The sequence below is a fragment of the Colletotrichum phormii genome, assembly GCF_030913505.1.
Source record: "Colletotrichum phormii strain CBS 102054 chromosome Unknown BDP81scaffold_9, whole genome shotgun sequence".
In the NCBI taxonomy this organism is placed as follows: Eukaryota; Fungi; Ascomycota; class Sordariomycetes; order Glomerellales; family Glomerellaceae; genus Colletotrichum; species Colletotrichum phormii.
In genome coordinates, this window is record NW_026851451.1 from 69503 (window position 1) to 93158 (window position 23656).

The window sequence follows — 23656 nt, forward strand, 5'->3', positions numbered from 1 at the left end:
CCTATAGAATTATTTGATGCTCTTGTGGCAGTTTGAGCCGTGTAAGTGTCCCGGTGCTGGTTGGGCCCACCCCTCCGTTGTTTCGGACGGCGCCCGGGGCCGAACTGCATCCACTTCAGCTCCGGCTGGCGGGGAATTCGGCGGTCAAAAGTATCGGCAAAACCGTGATTGATTCCTCCTCGCGCTAACGAACACCACTTCAATCATGCTAGCTTTGTTATTTCGAGCAGAACGAGATTTTAATCCTATTAGAGAAACCCCAGTCACTTGCAAAACATGATTTGTAAGGCAAGCTAGGATAACATCTAGCGAGCGTGACATTTCCTGCAGATGTATCGCTGAGAAGTGAAGCAAAAGGGTTTCTTACTTCACTTGCAGCTCATAAGGCTCTGTAGTCAAGCTAATCGATCTGTGTCTGCCATGAAAAATAAGCCTACTATGCATACACCTGACTTGAGCTATCGGCGTTGCCAGACCTTGAGGGCATGCCATTAACCAGGCCGCCTTGCCTACCTTCACATAGGTACAAGGCGCAACAGATGCATTGTCTACGATGTGGAAACCTTCTGGCGCGCCCGCGGCCGTAACTTGAGTCGTGCATATCCATTTCATGACTGGTTTCTACTATAGAAGATGAGTCGACCGGCGTCGATGCGTCTAGTCTGCAGGTGATTGGTGACTGACAGCCGAAGCAAGACCGTGCACTAACAAGCTTGGCGTTCACTCCCGCCGAGATCTGTTAGCGTGGACGTGTTCGTGCCATATTATGAGTCACGTCGACTAACCGCAACGCAACGCCGCTGAAAGTCTCTCGGCACCCTGTCAGTTCGTGCCTGCGGGTGAGGAAGCGACTCGGAGATTCCACTACATCCGGTCCGGGGCCAAACCCACCTCATCGTCAATCATCGCCACCCGACTTCAAGCAGAACCGTCAAATACAGCCTCTTCGCCTCCACATCATTCCAGACGGCCTCTCTTCGACAGCAACCTTCAAAACTCGCCTTTGCCAGCTAAGGTAGCTCATCAAGAGACAGACAAGCACTGCTCCACCCGCAGCTCATCCTTTCTCCCTGTTCTTTTTTTGCATTTCTTCCCGTTCAGCTCATCCACAATTTCCAACGTTGAGCAACATTTCCCATTCCACACAACCACGCCCAAACATGATTTCCCTCACAAATCAAGGCGGCAACACGCATCAGCAGGCCGTCCCCAGGCCCCGCACCGACCGCGTCGTCCCCAAACCCGTCCCGGAGGCTCAGTCCAAGGATCCCCGCGGCTACCAGCTCGAGCAGCTGCGCAAGCGCTACTCGCCCCGCGAATCCGCCGCCGCCGACGGCACCACCACATCCCTGGTCTTCCGCATCAAGCCCTCGGATCCGGACTTTCCCTTTGAGCTGGAGCACTTGCAGTGCGACCTCCGCGTGCCGGAGGACTACCCCGATGCAACTCCCGTCTTGCACGTGCGGAATAGCGATATCCCGCGCGGTTTCTGCATCAACATTGAGCGGGGGTGGGAGCGGCTTGTCGAGGAACGACGAGGCGCTACGCTTCTCGCCCTCACCTACGCCCTGGACAAGAACCTGGAAACATTCTTGTCTGAGCAGGAGGTGGCTACCGTGAAGTTGGTCACCTACAAGGATGAGGGCGTGAAGGATACCCGCCACCTCGAAGCCGCCGCCATCGCGGCGATCCCGGGCCCGGCGACGCAGATCACCAAGACAGCGTCCCCGGCACCGGCGCCGCCTGTGAGGCACTACACTCCTGAAGAGTACTTCACCAAAGAGGAGATGGCAGCTGCCAAAGCCCGGCGCGCGCAGGAGACGCGGCAGTTGGAGACACGCATGGGACGCCTGTCTTTATACCGCCGTTCCCCGGATGGCATCGTCTACACGCTCCCTCTCGAGCCTCGTCGCCGTGCCGAGCTATCTCCCGGATTACAAGGCGTCAAGACGGTCCATCTCATCGTGCCGCTGCTATACCCGTTGCAACCGCTGCGTATCCAGCTCAACGAGTGTGAATCGCAAGATGCCGAGCCCCTGGAAGAGCTCTACGTACACAAGGCAGCGGAACAGAAGCAGATGACTCTCACGAGCCATCTGAACTACTTGGCTCAGAACATGCACGTCTTAGCAAAGCAGGCAGCGGTGCCGCCCAAGCCTGCTGCTGTTGCTACACAGGCCGTGTCAACGCAGGAGCCTGAAAAGGATCCCAAGGCAAAGGCACAGGCCATGGACGACGATGACCGCGGCCACATCAGAGTCATCCCTCGGCCGCCGGAATGGGGCCGTTCCGGCGCCGACGACGACAACACAGATTCATCAGACAGCTACGACTCAGAAGACGACTCGGACGATGGCGGCGCCGACATCGACGCCGAACCACCCAGCCTCTCCTCCGGCCTCACCCCGGAAAGGGGCACATCCATCTCCTTCCCAACCATTGAGCTCCACAGCATCGAGCTCTTCCAGGTCTCCATCCTCAACCTCAGCGTCAAATGCTCGCGCTGCAAGACCATCAACGAAATCACCGGCCTCAAGCACGAGGTCGCCCAGACGTCAACCTGTCGCAAATGCGCCGCCGGTCTTGCAGCGCAATTCCGCCAGACGCTCGTCCACGCAAACTCGACCCGCGCCGGCTTCGTCGACCTCACGGGCTGCACCGTCTCCGACATGCTCCCCAGCACCTTCATCCCCGTCTGCGCAAAGTGCTCCACCGCAAGCCAGGGCCTCGTCGCCGTCCGCGGCGACGCCGTCACAAACGTCTGCCGCGCCTGCCACGGCAAATTCACATTCAAGATCCCCACCGTCAAGTTCCTCGCCATCTCCGCCGGCGGCCTCGCAGCCCCGACGACGGGACCCGTCAAGAAGGCCGAGAAACTCGGCCTCCACGCGGGCACCCCGCTCCCGGACCGCGGCGCTTGCGCGCACTACCGCAAGAGTTACCGCTGGTTCCGGTTCTCGTGCTGCGCGAAGGTGCACCCGTGCGATCGCTGCCACGACGAGGCGGAGAACCACGTCAACGAGTGGGCGAACCGGATGGTGTGCGGGTGGTGTAGTCGCGAGCAGCGGTATTCGCCCGAGGCGTGCGGGTTCTGCGGCCGGAGTGTTATCGGGCGGAAGGGCAAGGGGTTCTGGGAGGGCGGGAAGGGTACGCGGGACCGCAAGTTGATGAGTCGTAAGGACCCGAGGAAGTTTAAGAGGGTTGGTGGTGGTGCGGCTGCTGCTGCGAAGAAGGACTGAGGTGGAGGATGCGTGGTGATGGTGATGGGATGATTCAGCCACTTAGAGGAATACGCACTTTCCATCACTGAATAATCATCACGGTATTGGCAGATAAATCCAGTGCCTTCCTTCCTCTAACAACAAATACCGGGCCAGGTGACTGAGGAGTGAAAGCCGCGAAGTGATGACTAGTGTTATGATGCTCTACACTCTTCAAGACTCCGGCATTCGAACCTCGGTCCAGTCGGCTCCTGTTGTTGTTTTTTCCGCCTTTTTCCTCTACCATTTAGAGTCATCTGTCTGCTCCTGTAACCCAAGTACTCTGCTTCGCTACTCAATGGCAGCCTTCCTTTGTTGTCATCACAAAGGGCAGGTACTTGGGTGCAGTCCTAGTTTACTTCGCGATACTTGGAGCCGCCCTTCAATGTTTTGGATTTCTAGATACTTGGCTTCGTGGTCATTCATACCCCTCGTTAGTATGAAGATAAATCCATCAACAGACCCAAATCCTCAAACGCCAACAACCCCCATCAGACATCAAAGGCGGCTCCCGCACACCCTCATGACCACAAAACGCAACGGTGATGATATCTTAACTGCCGCCCGCCCCTTCGGAAACCCCACGCAAGCGCCGATCCGACACCATCGGGCGGCACACGGGCGGATAGCATTCGCTCTGCACAATTGAGTTGTGCAAAGGGGGACGGGAGTATGTGTGTTTGTGTACGTATGTGTGGCTGGGTAAAAGATGTGATGGGAATTTTCTCGATTTATCGGCCTCGCGATTGGACGTTATTATTATTCCAATCCGTCACATGAGGGTTGATCTCCAAGCTGTGATTGGGGTAAAATGGCACAGCGAATGGAGGAGCTGAGAGTTGTGAATGGTGGCGCGGTTGGTTAGGGAGGTAAGCGCTTCTTACCACCATCACAGTTGTTTGAGAGGGGGCAAGGGGAGGGGGGGGGGGGGGGGGGGGCTGAGGAGTGACTTGTGACGGATTTGCTGGGGGAAGAGGATGGGAAATGGAATATTACTGATATCTCAGGTGTACCAGGGTCAGAAAAGAAATTGACAAAATAATATGAAATAAAATAAAATACCCAAGTCTTTGGCTAGAAGAATTATCAAAATATTACAATATTTTGATTTTCTTACCCCAGCTCACCCAAGTATCTTCCCGATCTAATACACCCTCTTGAAGACCATCTCAACGCCACCATCGTCTCCACGCCCGCCCATCAGCACCAGCCAAATTAGCTCTTCTCTACGGAGTACCTTGCATCAAAAAACCCCATCCTATTGAAAACCCCCCATGTCTCACGCCGGGAACAAAAAAAAGTGAAGAGACACCACGAGAGAAGATTGAGAAAAGCCATCTTCCGTACCTAGTCACTATGCGAAAAGAAACAGAAAGTCAAAAACACCCTTTCCCCCCCCCCCCGTGGGCCCTCCCCCCTCCATCACATCGTTCAAAGAAAAAGCCCACGAATCAGAGTCGCGCATTCTCCCCGGGGTAAGGTTCACCGGCTCGCCGGGGGCCACCGGGACGACGTTCCCCGGAGAACCCAACCCGCTGGATCTACGCCGCGCGCTAACGCCGCTTCCGGAGTTCGGGTCCGTGCTTCTCTGCTTGGGCATATCTTCCTCTCCCCTTCCAACGCTCACGAGGGGGAGGGGAGGAGAAAGATCAGATCAGATGTGATACCCTGAATCCTTCTGCAGTGCGCACCCCTTGTGATCACCCATGGTGGTGCCCTTGTAGGCGAGGAAAGAACTGCAGGACGCGCCGCGTAAGTTGGGTATGGGGGGAGGAAACTTGCGTGACAGGAACGGCTCGGCTGGACGTGAGATTCTGCGGGGACGTCGTGAGTCAAAGGAATTGGACGGGGCCGGGGACGAAGGAACTTTGGCATCCCGCAAACATGTGATGATACAACCGCTCACCGGTGAGCATGGGGCGGATATAACGAGTGACCTCATTTCGGTCAACAAGCCTCCTGGAGTCGATTCTTCGCCGTTGACCCGAGGTGTTATTGCTGGCAAATTTTGCTACAGATATGGGTTCGGAAACTGTCTCTTTGTGTGGCATGTCTCTCCCTGAAGCAATGGGCTCTCAACGCCCGTCATCACTACCCGAAGTGAGGCGTTCCAGTTCGTGGACTCGCATTTTGACTTTGTCGGCGCCGTCTGTTCGGAAGCTCGCCCGCGGAGGCAATAGAGATCTGATAGCTCGTCTTTTAGCTTCCAACAGCTCTCCGGGGAACTTTTCCCATGTTTCCTCTAGCTAGCAATCCTCATTACATGACCAATTTGATTCACGTTAGCAGGAACTCTTTAGCACCATGCCGCGAAGATCAAGATGAATGGAAAGATTTGAATCAGGCCTAGATTGAACGAACTAGTCCGCCTTACCACCGGGGAGTTCTTCCCCTAGTGTTGAAATGGCACCGGTCACAGGAGCTACAATAGCGCGAACGCCTGATGGCGAATGAAATTTTATATCATCACCACATACTTTCCCAAGCTACGCGAGACAGACCTTTCTCTACTTCACTTGGCCGTAGCAAGGAAAACAGCAACCCCCCCCAAAAAAAATGCAGGGCCGGTGTGACGCTCTGACGTTCTCCCGGCGCATCATCAAGTCCTCGGGGTGGCTGCCCCGGGATTCCGGCGCATGTAGGATTGGTTGATGGTTCGCACTCCCGCTCGCGTCGGCAGCCTCTCCGAGAACCGCGTCGGTGCTACCCTTCCACTCCTGAGGGGCACGAACTGTCGAAAACGTCGTGGGTGTGTTGTATGCGACGGCGCGGGTGACGGACGTTCTGGCCGCCATGCCGTGCGGCTCAGTCACGTTGACCGGATACGCCTCCCCGGATTCTTGGTTGCCACCCAGCTGTGACCATGTGTCTCGTTACTTGAGAGGGCTCTTTCATGGTCTCGTCATTGATTCTCTTATTGGTAATCAGTTATGGTGAAGGATCCAAATGACTCCAAGGTCCGTCTCATATTGAACATGTTGGCTTTTCACTATCGTTAGCTTGTCTGACCTCTGTCGTATGGTATCGACAAGTCATTGCCGTGCTTGTGTAACCGTGCTACGAATTCGTCCTTGTGCGTATACCATTTGCCCCGGGTTTTCTTCCCCATACCCCATATTCAGCAATTATCCTATGAACACACGCCCTTTATCTACGCGACTCAAGCCGGCCATGTCGCGATATGAAGCATACACCCCAAACTTGCTCCGTGTCGCTAGAGTTTTCTTCCGACAACTTCTCATCTTGAGTCGAGCGTCCAAAACCCGCTTCATCAATATCCCAAGGTTATATCGCCTAATAATGCCGTCATCGAAGTTGGCTTGTCCGTGTCAAGCAATTGCATGTGAAATGCCTTTCCTGACTCCCAGACAAACAGCCAACGTCGCAAGTTGTGCAGTAGGAACATGAAAGCAGAGGAAGCTGTGGATTTTCGACATGTGAAGTTGCCCCAAGCTTCCTGTGCCATGAATCAGCGACCAGAGCCCGCAGGGTCCTCTGTAACCTCTATAATAGTGAAGAGACGTATCCGTACGAGTAAAAATAAGGTCAAGTCCGTCCCGAATACAGAGCATCTCTTCGGGGATCCCCATGACCTCGTTCAAAGTTCCTCCCCTGCCTCTCAGTCTTCCATTCAAATCACGATTTTACTCTCGTCCCAGCCGGGCCTCTCATCCGAATATATTAATGCGAGCTTTCTACGAGCCATACATCGACGAACTCTCGGCTGGGATAAGTTGGGATTGATAGCAAAGTTGTTGGTGACTTGGTGAATCCTCCCCCCTCCATGTCTCCCCCAACTCTATGCGCTACCAGCAACCCGTATTTCCCCGGGTCTTACGTATATCCTGTGATGCTCTCAACTTGGGACGACGGAAAACATGACTCCACTGCAGAGCCCCCCTCCCCTCCTCCACCTCCGCCCTCCACCCTTTTTTTTTGTATCGCGCGACTTTCGTCATGCGCATGCAGGTACGCGTTCGACGAGGAGGAGGTGCTTCATGCGGCGAGGGGGTGGTCTGGACCGGTGGCTCCAGCTTCCCTAGTTTTTGTTCTATTTTTTTTTTTCACACGTGATGATTTGTGATGGCTGAGGCTCTGCCTCTCAATCTGCGTAGGACGTCTTGCTTGTGGTGTGCTTTCCTAGGTGCTGTCATTGGATCCCAACAACTGAATACTTTTGACTGAGCCATATGGATACTCTCATTCACTAGCTTGACTCTTCCCTCTCGTCCCGGAAATTATCCAAAGAGCCGTCAGTCTTTAGCCTAGAAAGATCCCAAGCGAAGCAGTAAATGACCCGACGAATTCCCTCGGGACGGCGGCTATGACCCGACACCTGTGTAAAGTTACCCCGCAAAAGAACTTGCAAGAGCCGCTGAAGATGGGCATGACAGCTCGCTTCTACCACAGCAACGGATACGGGGAAGAGGGGGGGGGGGGGGGGGGGGCCCATGCCATTGCCATGCCATGCTTGGCCAAAGTTTGGCAAAGTGTTCAAGGATCAGAACTGCCTGCCGGTCCTGGGAGGGTCGCAGCCATAATATCATGTGGTTGCTTTACGATTTGCTCGTACGGATCCGTATTACATTTGTATTTATTTCTGAGGCTGACAAATGTGCCCTTTCAAAGAACCCAAACCCGTTATCACCCTTCCTCTCCGCAAAGAAGAACGGCTATACCCCTCTCCCCCTACCATTTTCGACGCCCGACGAACAGCATCCCCTGTCTTCAATTCGTGCTCGAGAAAAAGATTACCAGGTTATTTGGAGGATGGGGAGTCAGTCAAACAAGGACTGCCCAACAATACTCGTCTCCAGAGTCCAGACTAACCCCCGTTCTCGCTGGGAAATCGGCCGAAATCTTTCTTCACCTCATCCACACCTCGTAAACTCGTGACAGGGACGGTCAACCCCAAGCGCATCCCCCATATTGTACGGATAGTCGTAAATGCACTAGGATTGGGGCGAACCATTGGGCCTAGACAAGTTGTGCCATGTGCCATGTGCCATAGGCCCTTTTCTAGCACGCAAAGGAGCCGCAGTGCTACCGACCCTTTCTCCGACCTGTAGCATCAGGCGAGGCTGCTTGGAACCATAGGATACCTAGGCAGCGCGGTCTTGATGCCTTTGGTGTACGGATACATGGAAGTGGCGTGAATTTGATGATGTAGCCTCCATGCTACTCCCGAATCCCGACGCAAATTCAGCTATCCGCACTTAACAAGTTCACGCTCACATTCCGAACGGGAAGCGGCAGCCGCCCGACTCGAAGAATTTTCCATGGTGGTGCGTTGGTGACAAATTCGAGAGCCGCGTGTGGTCAGTCAACCCCCGTGGTATCGGAGAGGCTCCGAAAGAAACATGAACCCACGCGACATACGGAGGTCTCGGAAGGTGCCTAATTTTGCCGTCATAACGCCGTAACTTCCATGCAAGGTACGGATCCGACATGTTCGTGCTATTTCGACCTGTCATCCAACTTGAAAACTCCACTATCAGTAGGGTATCCATCCGTATGCGAACCAAAAACTCTGCGAATCTCCCCCACCCCATAGTTCATCGAGTCGAAAACATCGTGAACTTCAGAGTGAGAAAAAAAAAAAGAAGAAAAAAAAAAAGGCCCCATGTCTCGAATCTCGGTGAGGCCTTACGCAATAGCCACGGTTTGAGTAAAAAGCCCAAGCCCGTCTCCATACTCCATAAAGGCCCCCTCCGATCGTCCCAAAATCTGGCACCCCCTTCCCTGGGCGACCACAGCGGGCCGCGCAAGTCTTCTGGCCCCCGAAGTTTTTTTGAGTGTAAGACGCGAGGGGAGAGAGTCATGTTCGTGGTCTTCAAATCTTCAGTGCGTCGTCGGTGCACGTTCCTTCGATATGCCTTCCAGACCTGCTCTACTCTAGGCCATGGGCTACCTGCAATCAAAATCGCCTCACTCGTAGCGAGCCCGTCATCGTGTGGCAATGGACGGAGACAGATGGGTAGGTTCTTCTAGGGTCGTTCCAAACTTCCGGCCGACTCATAGATTGTAGCCCTGTATCGTAAGGTATGCCTTCTTCCCATCTGAGCGCAACCACCAAAAGACCATTTGCAACCTACAACGACGATACCTTTACGTACATGTAGTTCAATAGAGGTTACAAAAGAAGGGCCGGCCGGTACTGACTTCCCCAATGGGAGATCAAGGTTCCGTCATTATCTGGTTCACGAGGGGGGCTCTCGAAGTGCAAGTCTTTGGTCGACCGGCAATCTGCGAGTCATGGAGCTGGCTCGCAATGAAAAACTGGGATGAGCCTGGCTCCGGGACGCGGTTCCGTACCCGGGTGGTCGCTACCACGATGCTGGGGCCGTCAAACAAGGAGGATGGGGGGGGGGGGGGGGAGGAGGAGGAGGGAAGAGGTTTGTTTCTGTGACAGGCCGACCCCTTGTTGAAATGAGAGAGGACGTGCGCGGTGTTCTGGAAGCGCAGTTGGAATATTTTTGAATTTGGAGAAAACCTCCAATGTATTTTTGTTTTATTAAATATTAATATTATTCTGATTTCCGTTGCTCGCACGGCCGTGAGGACGGACCGTTTCTTGACTCGCAGCTCTTCCGTCTGTTATCCGTTTTTTTGCTTGTTGCTCAGTTTCGCGGTACTTGATTAGGAGTCACTGAAAGCATCGTGGATTTGAATCCTCGATGTGATGACAATAAAGGCATCGGTATTATCTGCAGCAAATGGCGGGATTCCACCACAAGCGCGCATATGGAGGGAGAAGAATGTTGTGTCACCCTGCGGCGCGACTTGGCTGAGTTTGTGAACCGAACTACCGGAATTCTGCCAGGGGAACGGAAACCATAACTTTGGAGAGTGACGTTGCCGGCATCGATGCCAAGATAACGGAGGGCGAACATGAAAACGGACGAAGATACAACAATTCGAGGAGAGGAAAAGAAAAGAAAAATAAATAAAATGTAAAGCGTCGAATACGTACATCCAAACGCAAGGTCACAATCCGTACAGATATGCGGAAAATGGTCAAAAAGGGGCGGGACCTGGAAGTCGACCCGCCGTTCCCCGGGGCCCCGAGATCAGAGAGATCAGACTGAAAACCAAACAGACGTGGCGACGAGTGTAGTGCTGGACCGCCTGGAATACACCCTTATGACTCTGGTAAGTGGTCGGAAAGGCTGCGAGAATCCGCCCACGGGCAGAGAGAGAGAGAGAGACACACACACCAGTTCGGATTGTCATCCGGAGGCCCAGCGACGTTCTGCTTTGACAGAGAAGGGTTCCGCGGCCATCAAAGCGTTGCTGCTGCGTCCACGCCACTCTCTCCTACTACTACTCAGGCGTTCAACACACCAGACGTCGCTGCCGTCCATGATTCCGTCCATCCATACCCCTAGGGCGCCGTTTTCTCTGTGGTCGAGCGCCGCATCGACCTGCGCCAGCCGGTCGGGCGAAGACTTGACGCCTGGAGCCTGGAGCAGCGTAGCAGCGTGTTCCCTCTCTCTCTTTCTTTCCCCCATCTTCCCTTCCCCCAGACTCACCATCCTTGGCTCTTCTGTCTTCCCCCATGGAGGGAGAGAAGACTGGATAGGTGGACGGGCCAAAGATCGTTTTCGGCGAAAGGGAACCGGTCAAGTGACGAGGCCTGTAAACTCTGTATGGCGAGGCTGTCCGCCCCCTAGATTTCCAACATGGGATGGAAAGAGGGGAGGTTTCATGTCTTTCAATGTCGGATATTGCCATCGGTTATGGGGGGGGGGGGGGGGAAAGAGACTAAGAGTAAGACACGGCGCGGAGCCGACTGCGATTGCGAAGTGACATTGGGACTTTGAGGAACTAGAGAGAGAAAGATCTCTAGACACTGCTTCATCGACGAGCGCGACGCAGCATTGGCAAATGGCCTGCTATTTTGTGGCGTGACATGTTCGCCAGGAATGTCGCCCTATCGATGTCCCGAAAGCACGCGCTGGCACGGTTGGAAGACATGCTGTACGGAGTACGGGTAAGCCTGTAACGGTGTAACCTACCTGCGGACACTTCACGACGGGTCAACGTTTAGCAGGATTGTCAAAGGCCTGATTAGCACATGTCGCGTGGCTCACTTCAGGGTTGTAGGTTTCGCGGCTACTCACTTCTCACCCCCACCCACCCCCCTCTCCCCCAGACTGAACTTCTGAAGCCATGCCTCTGGCTCGTCTCCCCTGCCCCTTGCCCTTGACTGCCTGCCTGGGCGTTGACCGTCACGAGGGCACCATGGATCGGCGGCCTGGGCGCTGGCAGCTGGCACCGCGCATTAGAGCTTGTCCGCGTCAGGTGCCGAGGTGCATATCGCTTCGAGGTGGCTTCGGCATTGCTGGCTGGGAGCTGTGACTTTCTCACGAGGGGGAAGCTAAGCAATGCCCTCGATTCAATGGACCATCTGCCATGTTGCTCACATCTTGGATGTCGTGATTGAAATTTGGTAGAGGTTGTCCCCATTGCAAACAGCATCTTAGCCGGGCAACTCAATCTTGATCTCCGGAACACCTCGGGCTATAGGCTGTAGCAAACGGCATCGGCGATAGCTGGTTCGGCCGGAGACGTAGCTTTTGGCACCAGGCCCAAGCTTTCGGCGATGGCCAGGCCTGGGTCCCGAGCTCAGTCACCTGCTCACCGGGCCCAGCCTGCCCTGCCTCGCTTAAGGAGCTGCCGGCGTCGCCGGCATTGCGGGAGAGACCACATGAGCCGCCTACGAAATTGGTTCGGCCGCGAACTTCGAGGTTTGGTGGCCTCTCGGTAATTTGTACGCATATTGCCGCAGGATCAAATGATCGAGGTCTGAGTAATCCATGAAGCTTCAACTGGAATGTAGGACCTTCTAATTCGGCTTACGGGGAATGGTATACGGAGTACAATACGGAGTAATACCATGAAGAGCGTGTAAGGAGTCAGCTCCACCATGATAGGCGCGACGCCGTGAGTGGGAAGTAACATACGTCTATCACACATCTCGACTGTCCAAAGTTCAGCTCAATGTACCAGTGTGTCGAACTGGGCAAGAGGACGCGTTCAGTTTGCGTGACTGCTTCACCGATGGGAACTAGATTTATACGTCAAATATCAGAAAGACGTGTTCGGCTTACAAAGAGACGAGGGCGCCTTCCCGCCGTTTTGGTTCTTCTTTAGATTATGCAAGGCAGCGAAGATGGCCGACAACTGGGCCAGAGTCACTTACATTGGCTTCGACAAGTTTGATACAGAATGGAAGATTCGCAGTGAAACTGTCCAAGATTCGACTTTGGGTATTTTCGTATCAGAATACCAGTCAAGCCGCAAGTGCAATGCCCAGGAACAAAATCAATTATGTACAGCGCACAAGTCTTTGCGATGAGTAACGGTTCCCGCTTGACATCTCATTGCCTATCAACCTCGAGACAACAGGAGGACAATATCCATATACCGTGTGCCAATGTCGGATTTATCTGTGGTGAGGCTTCAGTCTGTTCTCATACACCATGCCGTGGAACCCGGAAGAAGTTGCGGACGACATGCCGGGTGGGTACCGGCGATCCGGACTTGTCCCGGAGCCCTGCTCCACAGTCAGGAAAGAGAAACGGCATCTGCCACACGGAGGCTTACGGTGCATCTCAGATGCTGCTAATTTTCGAATCGTTCTTCGGGCATCAAGCAAATCTACAAGCTTCTCATCAGTGGTCGCTCACGCCATAAGTTCTCAATCCCATATGTGCTGGGAGATGTTGCGAAGTCGATATCATGCCTGCAATGGCTGCACCCAAGGAAGTCTTTTTTCAGTCGTCAGCATCTTGGCCACAACCCTCCATCCGATATCTCTCACCTCAGCAATACCATCCCAGCAGTGGCCATGCTTTTGGATTCCAGCCGAAATCAGTGGCAAGCAAAGAGCGCTCGCGTGATCACTGCCAAAACTCAGTTGAGCACCCCATACCAAAAACACCCGAACGAACCAGGAACAGGTGCACTACTTGGATCTTTGAACCTCCAAACGGGGGATCGTAGAGACTCTGTTTCTTCAAGCGATCTCTATGCCGCATCAAGTTAGCAATGGCAGACCATCACTAGTCTGACAGCACGTCTAGCACTTGACGCTGGAGACATCTCATTGCCGCTCCTTACTGCTGCGCCTCACTGCCGAAGAAGATGGTTTCATTTGTCTCGGATGTCGGGGGCGTTGAAAAAAAATTAAAAAAATTCTGGGGTAATAAGCAACATCAGGCTGAGGGTTCAGCCCGAACGCTGAAAGTCCCGAGATGGGGGTGGCCTTCTCGGTGTGACGGGACAGGGTTCATGTTAGCAGCTTCACTCTTCGCTTGAAGCTAAGTCGTCCAAGACAATTGAATATCGGCAGAATACGAGATGGATATCCGATCCGCGCATTGTTGAGGGACGAAGCTAGAGAACGGAATTGACGGGTTGGAGTAGCTCGGAAAACCAAACGGTCGCTCTTTCGGAATATCGATGAATAACGTGGCATGGTTGCAGACGTGTCCAACGTCAAGCCCCAAAGAGTCAACCGCGTTTCCTTGTCTTGTCGTCACTAACCGTGTGCACACGGGACCTGCATTTGTACTGCCAAGTGAGAACGGATAAGTTGCAATAGCCGGTAGATCCCAACGGTCTAGATCTTCTGACTCGAACGGCAGTTTGCGACGCCAGTGAACCCCGGCATTCCGCTGCAGGGTCACCAGAATAATTAACGTCCGGGGAACGCTGTCCCGGGGTAACGGAGGACAAATGACCGGATGACGACGGCGGCGCTGGTGTCCCTCTCATCCTCGGTGAGAGCGTTTCGGCGGAAAGGTATTTTGACGAGCTGAGTTGAACTACCTAGACGACGGAAGGGAAGCTTGACACGTGGATCTCGCGGAGAAGCACTCTACCGGCGTGGAACATGGGGGGCCACCCTCCCTCCATCTTCCTTCGTTTACGTCTCATGGGCCATCACACATTTCAAGCTTCCATCCAAGTTTTGATCTTGCCTGTCGTGAGATTTTGAACCCATTTCTGATTCGAAGATAATTGAAAAGCGACTCGCAAGTTTGCTTTTTCCTCGAATACTTACCTACACACCTCTCTAGAGTAGGTTTCCTCCGAATTGTTATTCCCCCGTCTTCACACCACCATCTCTCAAGGCACAAGTAAACGCCGATGACGTGGTTCGCGTTTCTTGGGATGATATGTCCCGTCCCTGATCTGCCCTCACCCTAGCAAGGGGAGAAGCTCTCAGATGCAGGATGGATACTCGTGAGAAAAGCAGGCAAATAACAGAGTTCACGCTTACTTCCCCCGCTGCAATGAAACGATGCCTCAAGTCATGAATCTCATTCTCCCCCCTCCCCCTTCACCCCAGGAAGTAGGCGTGTGGAAATGGGGTGTCATTGCTTGGGGTTTCGCGAGCCAAATTCAGGCCATTGTTCAATTGACCCGCACAGGATTGGATGAACGCCATAGTCACCGAATAACGAGACTTGACCGATGGCCCTTGTGTTGCGTAGGTATTTCACTTTCTCTCGCGTCCTTTTACATATCCGCTGGCCAGTGCTTTTTCACATGTTCCCCTTGACGCTCCCACATGCGGCGCAAAAGGGGACTGTGTCTGCAACTGCGAAGCGTTTGATGTTTTTCCTTGCACTGTCGTTTCGTTGATGTGTCGCTCAAACGCCGACGGAAATTCCGTATTACTGAGCAAAAAGCAATGAAGGTTGCGCGCGCGCGCGCGCGCCCGCGCCCACGCTGGCCAACATCTTCTGAGTGATGATGGTGTACGGCTTCAGGGGTCGGCGTGACTTGGTGCGTCTTGAAAGTGAGACAACTGAGCCCTTCTAACAGGCTTCTATTCGTCGGTTCGTTTACATGGTTGGCCAACGCTGCGGGATTCGCAAGGCTAATTACTGTGTCGTAGATGGCCAGGTAATCGCCGACTGGTGTCAACTTTCCCCGGGGGCCCGGAGAAAGCCATGGGTAAATTGAACCCGAGGGTCTGGGAGGATAAATGACAGGTTCGCGCGCGGATACGACCTCTCCCAGCCAGCTGCCAGACTACTGGAATTCCTAAGAAGACAACCGGTTTCGAACGGCGAGCCTACGTCGAGTCGAGGATGAAGAGCTGACGCCAGCCAAGGATCGTGAAAGTTTAAGCATCGTTCCGAAAAGGACTTTTCCCCATCAAGAGCTTACGCTTCCTGCATTCGGGATGATAGCCCGCTTGAAAGCTTGGCCTCTCTTGACTGCGGTAGTCTTGGGGCCGCAACTACGTATACGTACATGGTCCCTCGCAAGCAACCGCAATCTGCTTGCTAGCCATCGGAGATGTGTACACTAATTGGTAGCAAGCGCAAGTTTTGGGTTGCCGCCCAGCACGTGTTGGTGTGCAACGATCTGGTGATGGAATTGTTCTAGAAGGTGGGTGGGGAGGCCTTCCGTTCCAGGCAATGAGTCCCGGAAAGCTACGAAGAGGGGCCGGACGAGAGGCCGGGGAAGGGAAGCCGGTGAATTGGAGGGAGCGTGTCGGTAGGGTGGCCTTGGTTGGTTGAGGAGGGAGGGGGGGGGGGGGGGGGGGGGGGGGCGTGGTCTACTCTCCGGCGGGGGGGACTAGGTGACCGGCGGGGGGACTAGGTGTCCGGCGGGGTGTTGGAGGTTGGAGATGGAAAAGCGCAGACGGCATGGGTCAGTCAGTAAGAATGAAAGAATAAAATAAATAATAAAAAAAGCAATAAAACGAGTAACTAGTAGGTGTGGTGGTGGGAGGTGACGATTGGCGTAAAGGAAGGTGAGAAGGATATTGATGGCTCCCCCTTGGCGAGGCCGGGTCCGAAAGCTTCGGGAATGCGCTACACCACGAAGGGGAGAGAACCCCGAGGTCTACCGAGCAAGGTGTGGTGGCCCCGGATTGGGTGTGTGGTCGCTCGAATACATTCGTTTTTTCCACGAGATGGTGCCGTGAAAGGACCGACGGTGGAAAGTCTGAAAGAAATCATCGAAGATCTCATCTCAAGTCTATCACTTTTGGTAACCATTTGGGTTAAATGGAAATGGAGAGGGTTGGGAAAGAGAGATAGAATGACGCCATCGGCAGCCTACTCGGATTTTTTTCTCTTTTGATTACTGTCTTCTGTCTGACGGCAGGGTAGTGTTGACAAGCGGGAAAAAAGACCGCTTTAGGGCCAACGGTTGGGAAAGGCGATGCGGCGGGCATTGTCGCGAACAATGAAGATCATGACGACGAATGAGAGGAGCGCGTTTGTTTAGTCTTTGAACCACCAACACCAAGGCATTCAAAGTCAGAGAAGCGTTCGAATGCGGCCGCGATGTTTGTAGCTGGGCACTATTCAATCCTGAGCAGATTCGTTGTACTCTCATCGCACCGAAGTCGTGAAATTGTGTAATGGACTTTGGGAGCCGTTTGGCTTGGCTGAGCTCTATTGGAGCTGGAACAGGAGGACCCTGCAGCTTTGGTTGTTACACTGCGCCGAACTGCAAACTTGGGATCAGTAAAATAATGGTATGTCCTTCTTCCCCGACGCCTTGGACACACGGCTCGGTGACGGTCGGTCAGTGCTCTGCGCTTCGGACTTCCCTAGCATCTGGCCACACTCAATCACTACCTTTGATGTTTTGGCGTTTGGGGGTGGTTGGATAGCTAGTCATCGGGGTAGCTGTCATGAAGGGTCAAAACCAAGGACGGAGAGAAGCCCGTCGGGGGGGGCGTTTCTTTTCGAAATAGTCATCCGTCCAAGCAATAGCCGCGGTGTACCGTTACAAGATGGCTAGAAGTATCCTGACAAAGTACCAGATGGTACCATCAATCCTGAGTCGTTATTTCCAAAAGGTTTTTAGGAATACGCCAGGTCATGACAGATGTGCACCATCATCGAAGCGCATGCTAGGAGGTGTGAAGAGCGTTGTGAGAAACCCATTAACTGCGTCGGAACAAGGGGGAAGAGGCATAGGGCCCGGCCGGCAACGCGTAACGGGAGCCCCCCGTCTGCCGTACAAAATCCATGTCTTGGACTTTTTTGTCCCGAGGAGGGTGTTGGTAGAGAGACGGGTAGACGCTCCAATAGTGATGGGGTTGTATGACATCAAGCCTTTACCCCATCGGCGATGACAGGTTTGTTGTCGCGCCAGCATTGGGATAGATCCTCAGCAACTCCCATTCCCGAAATGATCACACCCCAACGGAAAATCAGTCGAAAAATGGACTGTGGATAGCAGGAAAATATCAGATCATGGGATCTGTGGGATCTGACTTGGTCGATGAGAGCACTGTACCCAGTCAGATATGGTGATCGAAGTCAGGGAACCTGACACGGATTCCCGTTTCTTTGGAACGAAATTGACCTGGGCGAACGTCACTGACGTCTTCTTGGGGTGGAGAACTTTTAAGGGACCACGGGGTTCAAGACAAAAAGAACTCAGATCAAATCTGGGGAAAATTGGTCACCCGAGCTCCACGATTTCGTCAACTTCCAAAGTCAGCCTTGTCGATGGGGTCCTGCGTCCCAGTTCCAGACCTCAACGGTTGCCGATGGGATGGCCTGGAATAGACGAACGAGTCAAACCCCTTGAGTTTATTGGAAGAAAAAACAAGAAAATGGCAAACATCGTAAGGTGCACGAGATTCACGCGGAAATTGATTGACGTGTGGTTCTGGGGGTCCGGACTGGAGTCCAGATGTCGGATCCGGGGTAGACGATAACGTCATGTCCCCCCCCCCCCCCCCCCCCAACCTGGGGTGTCCTCTGTTTCCCCGTCAGGGTGGTCTATCATTACGGGATGAGGAATCTCCATCTCATAGTTGAAACCACAATTGACTCCGTTTTGACGTCTGTCGAACCCCAATTGTGGAAAAAAAAAAAAATGAGACCGAAAAATATCGAGAAAAATAACATAATGTTAACTACCCATGAATAACACAAACATTTATTAAAATGATTAGCGCATGGGGAACTGAACAGAACCCAGTTTTTGGACCGTTTCAAGCTCCGAAGAAGCAATCGACAGCAGGGAAACTATACACGCGCACACCCATGAGGAACTCGAATTAGGCAGTCTGCATCTGTATGCAGAACATGCTGCAACGATACAGCCCAAAGGGGGGGAGACGAGTGGGGGTTCGCAGCGCGAATAAAGCAGATCCGAAATGCACGTCAAAAGTCGGTGAGGCAAGCCGTACCGCTCGGCTGACTGCCACGACAACAAAAGAGGTGTGGAGTTTCTCTCGTCTTTTTCCAATCGCATTTTTGGTGGTGAGGGGCTATCTGTACACCACACACCCACGAAGAGAGAACGAGGGACAACACCAGAGGGGGGAGGGGGGCAGCAAAGGCGTGATTTATCTTGTTGTTGTGCTTTTTTCCTCTACAACGTATTCGTAGTGGTGTCCTGCAACACCTGATAGCTTGCTCTACTCTGCATCGGCCCCTCCATCCTCGATTGCCTCGCCTTGAGCTGGCTCTGAAGCTACCAAAGCTACCTCGTCAACGGCGCCTCGTCGCGGGAGGGAGTCCCGGAGCCGGCAGCGGCTTTTGCGTGGGTGCTGTGGCTGCTTGAACGAGTGTGTGGCAGTCGTCAGCCACCAATTGAGTTCTGGCTACTCATCACCAACTAAACAACTGGTCCTTAACTTTCAATACCACTCGCTCAAACCTGATGCCTCCTTGCATGTTGCGTTCTACTAAGCGTATTGGGATATTGAGAGAAATGTTTAATTGCAAACCAATTCATGTCACCAATTCGTTCTCGGTTTCAAAACGGTAGAAAGGGGATCACGCGATGTGAAATTTGAACAACCACCACGCAGAACCTCGACCCTACTGTTGCAATTGCGACTTCTCGCCTACGTCTCAAACTCGAACTAAGGCAGGCCAACCACCGATGTTGGACAACTCACCACCTCCCTCCTTTCTCCCGCCGCTAATGATCAGAGACAGAGAGAGAGAGAGAGAGAGGGCAAGAGATGACCAGTCAACAGAATTTGCAGCTCCACGCGGGCAATGCGCAAAGAAAAGAAGCGGTTACACACCCTTTCTATCCTTTCCCCGCCCCTGCGCGGCAGCTGAAGCTAAAGATTTTAGAAACAGCATCAACCGCCAACGACATCCTCATCGTCGGCAGGGCGGTGAAGAAATTTCTACCGTCTACCTTGAGAGGTGGTAAACCGACCTTGCTCCTCGGCTATTGAAGAAAAAAAGCGTCTCGTGGCCTAGCCAAATGCAACCCCCGCCATAGAGGCAGAACCCGCCCAAGAAAGAAAATACTTATTACGTGCAGTATAACGATGCGGGGTGGTCCCTCTGCGCGTATACTATGCAGTAGGTCCTTTAGCTTTCTGGCCCTTGATCAAGTCTCGAGGTGAAGAGTCATCGTGCGCCCTTGTAGTTAGTAATCTGACGTGTTCTTCTGGAATTGCTTCTCTTTGGTGGGGTTATTCGGAAAGTGAGGGGGGTTCAGGGCTTTTCCAACACTAAATTTGCTTTATATTCTCCATCTCGAGAATTGAACCAAACCAAAATGCCTCGTTTTCCCAGGGAGGGGGTGAACGTGAAGACTGAAGCTTGGGCATCAACAATGGCTCCAGGGGAAACAGTCATACGCACAGGACCTGGGAGGGGGACAAGCATTGACCTGGCCGGTGGCCCAAAAGGAAGCAAAAGCGATTGCTTCCTCTGCCCCTCACCATCATCGCCCTCTCCCCGCCGCGCCAACATGGTCTTGGAGGGGTAAACGGGGGATGGGGTGTAAGTGTAAGTCCCCCCCCCCCCCCCCCCCCCCCAGGTAGGTAGACTCAAGAGGCATCGTGGGCCCCCCGCGGCTACGTGCGGATGCAGAGTACTCAAGTCTCAAAGTCCCTGCAGGATCTGTGACCGTCCCATGACGGTTCCGCATCCCCGAAGGAAGGGAGGCCACGATCCGGTACACCGTGACCCCGTCCGTTCAGCTACAGCCGACAGCCTACAAGGCATTCCGCATATCCCGCCACGCGCCTTCACTCAATCTCTCTCGGGCATATCCCGACGATTGATTCACCCTACAGCCAGGGCTGCTTCCAGCTATACGCCCCGAGGCATGAGGCACGAGGTAAGAGGCAAAACTCGGCCACCATTTCAAGCGTCTCTTTTGCCATCGTCATAGGATCACCTGCGCAACTATCCAGGCCACCGAGAAGAGGCAGCCGGACGTACCGCCCGTTTCTTCATCGCCGCATAGGCATCCAAGATCCCGCCCCGTCCGAGTTACGCCTCGCCCGAACCGCGGCGCGGACGTTTCCCCGCGCAGCACTGAACGGGACGTCCCTGTCTGGGCCAATTTGGAGGGACTCGTCAGCCCCAAGTGCAAAGCCACGCCTACTCACGTGCCTCTTCCACCCCACCCCGAAAGTTGGGGCTTAGCTCACGTTCTGCCCGTCTCCAAAAACCTCGGCCGGACGGCGACGCCGTGGCCCCGCAAAGCCACCACAGCCTGAGGTGGAGCCCCGGCAGCTTTTGCCTGCTTACGTACACAAAGTGACGGGACCCAAGAGCCGCGCGCAAAAAGCCATACGCACGGTCCCCCCCCAGGTCCCACCACGTGCTCCTGGCCCCCGGATCCGGGGGTGAGGACCCTATTGAACCAATCAGTGTGTCCAATTACACCTCGTCCCAATGATCCCATAACCTTGAAGCCCTTTGTAAGCTGGCCCCTCTTCTTCGATGTGGAGATGGTTCACGGGAACAAGAAAGAAGGAAGAAGAATTAAATATTCGAATAAAATATTCAGAGGGGAAAAAAAAAGGGCAACATGTGAATAGTCACCAAAAAAAAAAAAAAAAAAAAAAAACCAAGATGGCACCGGGGAGACCCCCGATCCCACCCGCGGCCTTATTATGGAGTTGCATCCATAGTCCAGACTTTTGCTTTTGAAGCTGGCAAGCTGGGCAAGTTGGAGATTTCGCTGCATGCTGCAGCTGACCCAATTGAGAGTGCATCGAAACTTCGCTATGGTATTAAGTGCGAATAGCAAGCTTGCATTCGTTACTTTGCCGGTACATGTACTGCGTATGCGTAGTATGAGCCGCAAGGTAGTGTTAGGCAAATGGCCAAGAGCCATCAACCCGTCCCATCCCTTACCATCACCCCCTCCATCACCGAGTAGGAACCGAGATATTTTCGTCACCCCTCCACGGAAGTTGTGGATATACGTTGTATGAAAGAGAAAGAAAAAAAGATGACGCTTGAATTCCCATGAAACAAGGCATCGTTTCTTTTTCTCCCACCCCTTTGACTGCCAATCCTGCGTCCCCGCTACGGCCGTGTCTCCGCAACGCGCACCAGCGTTAGTAATCCAGGCTGATCCAATGGGCTGGCCCAAATGACCAGTGTTCCGGAGGTGGTTCCGATGCGGACGAGATTCCGCACTCTTGTCTCACCAACCATTCGATTGCATTGTTCCAAAAGCCTCAACAACACCCAACGATAACTTACCTAGTACTTAGCCCACATGCATCCATCGGCAGTCGGCAGTCTCTTCTTTTGACGTGCCAGATCTGAAGCGGGTATCCGATTTTCGACATCGGAAGAAGAGGCTTGGCATTATCGGATTGATATTATCCTGCTTGAAGATGGTTGTCGTATAGAGTTCACATCCGGAGTCGCAGCTATGCCAAGGAGGAATAGAAAACTCGTCGTATCTTTCCGGTTCCTATTATCGGCAACTGGGCAGGCTACTTACACGGCCAACGGCCAACGGCAACGGCATCAAGAATCGCACCCGGGACAGTCACATCTGGCATGCTTTTTTGGCCCTGGCTGTATTGTCCCAAATCTCGAAACTACCTCGGGCCTACTTTTTGCTTCCCTCGAACGCTTGATACTCATCTCGGACAGTCTAGATCCCGGGTCCAGAATCCCAACCACCACGAATAAGTCTTCAACGAAGAACCTGACATGCTAGGCTATTCTGAAAACCGAGTGGAAGAGGAGAATGTGGAGTTTCTTGGAGCCGTCTTAACAATCGGATTGGGAAACCAGAACCTCCCACGGTGGCTAAGTTGCACCCACGCAATCCACACCCATCGCCGACCCCGTTCAATGCCCTTTTTTTTTTCTTTTTTTCCCCCAAATTTCTCAGGCAGGCAAGCCTGCAGCGAGAAGGGATGGATGGGACGTGAACCAGTGAACCAGCGAACCAGCGAACCAGCGAGCCCAGAGCCCAGAGCCCAGAGCCTCATTGCAACTCGTTACGTCGCGGCGGGCGGTGTGCGCAACACACCCGCCGAACCCGTCTCCCACTTTGTGCAGTCTCGTCTCAACGAAACGCGCTCTCGTCTTTTTCTCCACAAAGACGCCGAGTTCAGCGCTGCTGCTACTGGACTCGGGGGATACTTACTTACACGCACACCTTACCATAACCCCTCCAGGAGTCCGGCCTCCTTTTCTCCAGTAAATACCAAGATTCTCCCCGTTGGTCTTCTCCTTTCTTTGTATAAAAAAGGAGAAAAAACCAAAAAAAAAAACCCGGAACAGAACCACAACCCGTTCAAGAAAAGAATCGGAGAAAAAAGTGCAAATCTTCAACTCCACATTGAGAAAGTTGGGGGGTTTCCAACTCCGATCTGAGGAAAAGTTGAAGGCCTTTTCCCACCTTAATGCTGGCTTTCGTTCACTAGGCCTTGTACTAGGACCGGGGCAGAACCTATAGACGTGGCGGGAGGAGGGTTTCTACAGCAAATCGCCTACTACGACCAGGCGCGGCGCAGCGCAGCGCATCACGCTCGCGTGGTATCTCTGAATATAACGCGTTCGAGAACTCGCAAAAGAAACCCACTTCTACAAGTTCGAGACTTCGAGAGAGCGCGCCGCCGACCGATGATAATTCCAGCGAATTTGATCGCGAAAACACTGCGACGTAACTGCAGTAGTGTCGAGACCGACCAAATGGGCAAACGCACGCCAATGCGCGTGAGGTGCCAGCAGAGTGGTATTGAAACCGCTAGTAGCTTCCAATTGGCGTTTTCTTCTACGCTATTGAAAATCGACTCAATGGAATGATGGTAAAACTCGTATCTAGAAAGTTCGGAGTGCGCGATGTCGATAGTCAGGTATCGTATCAGCAGCCAGCAAGTTAATTGACAATGATTCTTGTCGTTGCCCTCGATTGGGTACGTGATTATGTGAGGTGGACTGTAAGCAACGCTTTGCTTCCTCTAGATAGCTTCAGCACAGGCTTTTGCACATGTCAAGAGAAAGGATACGCCCAATCCCTCCGGGTGTTTGACATCAACGACGCAGCATCTCTGACGCTTTCCCCCCCCCCGCTGGGACGATGGAGATATGCAGTGGTCTGGGCGTGGAGCTTTCCATGTCTGTCCGTTCCATTTGGTCAGAGAATACCCTACACGTCGTTTGTAT

At 53.4% G+C, this 23656-nt stretch overlaps 6 protein-coding genes across 6 annotated transcripts; 5 read left to right on the forward strand and 1 right to left on the reverse strand.

The window, feature by feature from the left end:
* Window positions 1-1160: 1160 nt before the first annotated feature.
* Window positions 1161-3239, forward strand: BDP81DRAFT_460606 (uncharacterized protein; the record flags this gene model as incomplete). The annotated part of the gene is made up of 1 exon (XM_060593674.1): window positions 1161-3239. One exon carries the CDS (start codon window positions 1161-1163, stop codon window positions 3237-3239), a length of 2079 nt encoding a protein of 692 aa, XP_060445578.1.
* An 83-nt stretch (window positions 3240-3322) lies between these two features.
* Window positions 3323-3950, forward strand: BDP81DRAFT_216585 (uncharacterized protein). Its single transcript, XM_060582725.1, has one exon. The coding sequence runs from the start codon at window positions 3406-3408 to the stop codon at window positions 3907-3909; it is 504 nt and encodes a 167-aa protein (XP_060445579.1). The 5' UTR covers window positions 3323-3405; the 3' UTR covers window positions 3910-3950.
* Window positions 3951-8432: 4482 nt separating this feature from the next.
* BDP81DRAFT_216620 (uncharacterized protein) lies at window positions 8433-9380 on the forward strand. Its single transcript, XM_060582726.1, has 2 exons — window positions 8433-9237; window positions 9289-9380. Exons 1-2 carry the CDS (start codon window positions 8709-8711, stop codon window positions 9321-9323), a joined length of 564 nt encoding a protein of 187 aa, XP_060445580.1. The 5' UTR covers window positions 8433-8708; the 3' UTR covers window positions 9324-9380.
* A 373-nt stretch (window positions 9381-9753) lies between these two features.
* On the reverse strand, window positions 9754-10716 carry BDP81DRAFT_405961 (uncharacterized protein). The gene is made up of 2 exons (XM_060588959.1): window positions 10474-10716; window positions 9754-10400 (listed from the first exon to the last, which is right to left on the reverse strand). Exon 2 carries the CDS (start codon window positions 10233-10235, stop codon window positions 9900-9902), a length of 336 nt encoding a protein of 111 aa, XP_060445581.1. The 5' UTR covers window positions 10236-10400; window positions 10474-10716; the 3' UTR covers window positions 9754-9899.
* Window positions 10717-20141: 9425 nt separating this feature from the next.
* On the forward strand, window positions 20142-20733 carry BDP81DRAFT_393689 (uncharacterized protein; the record flags this gene model as incomplete). Its single annotated transcript, XM_060587854.1, has 2 exons — window positions 20142-20348; window positions 20425-20733. The coding sequence occupies 2 exons, from the start codon at window positions 20142-20144 to the stop codon at window positions 20731-20733; spliced, it is 516 nt and encodes a 171-aa protein (XP_060445582.1).
* Window positions 20734-21994: 1261 nt separating this feature from the next.
* On the forward strand, window positions 21995-23122 carry BDP81DRAFT_216699 (uncharacterized protein). The gene has a single exon (XM_060582727.1). It carries the CDS (start codon window positions 22193-22195, stop codon window positions 22862-22864), a length of 672 nt encoding a protein of 223 aa, XP_060445583.1. The 5' UTR covers window positions 21995-22192; the 3' UTR covers window positions 22865-23122.
* Window positions 23123-23656: the final 534 nt, after the last annotated feature.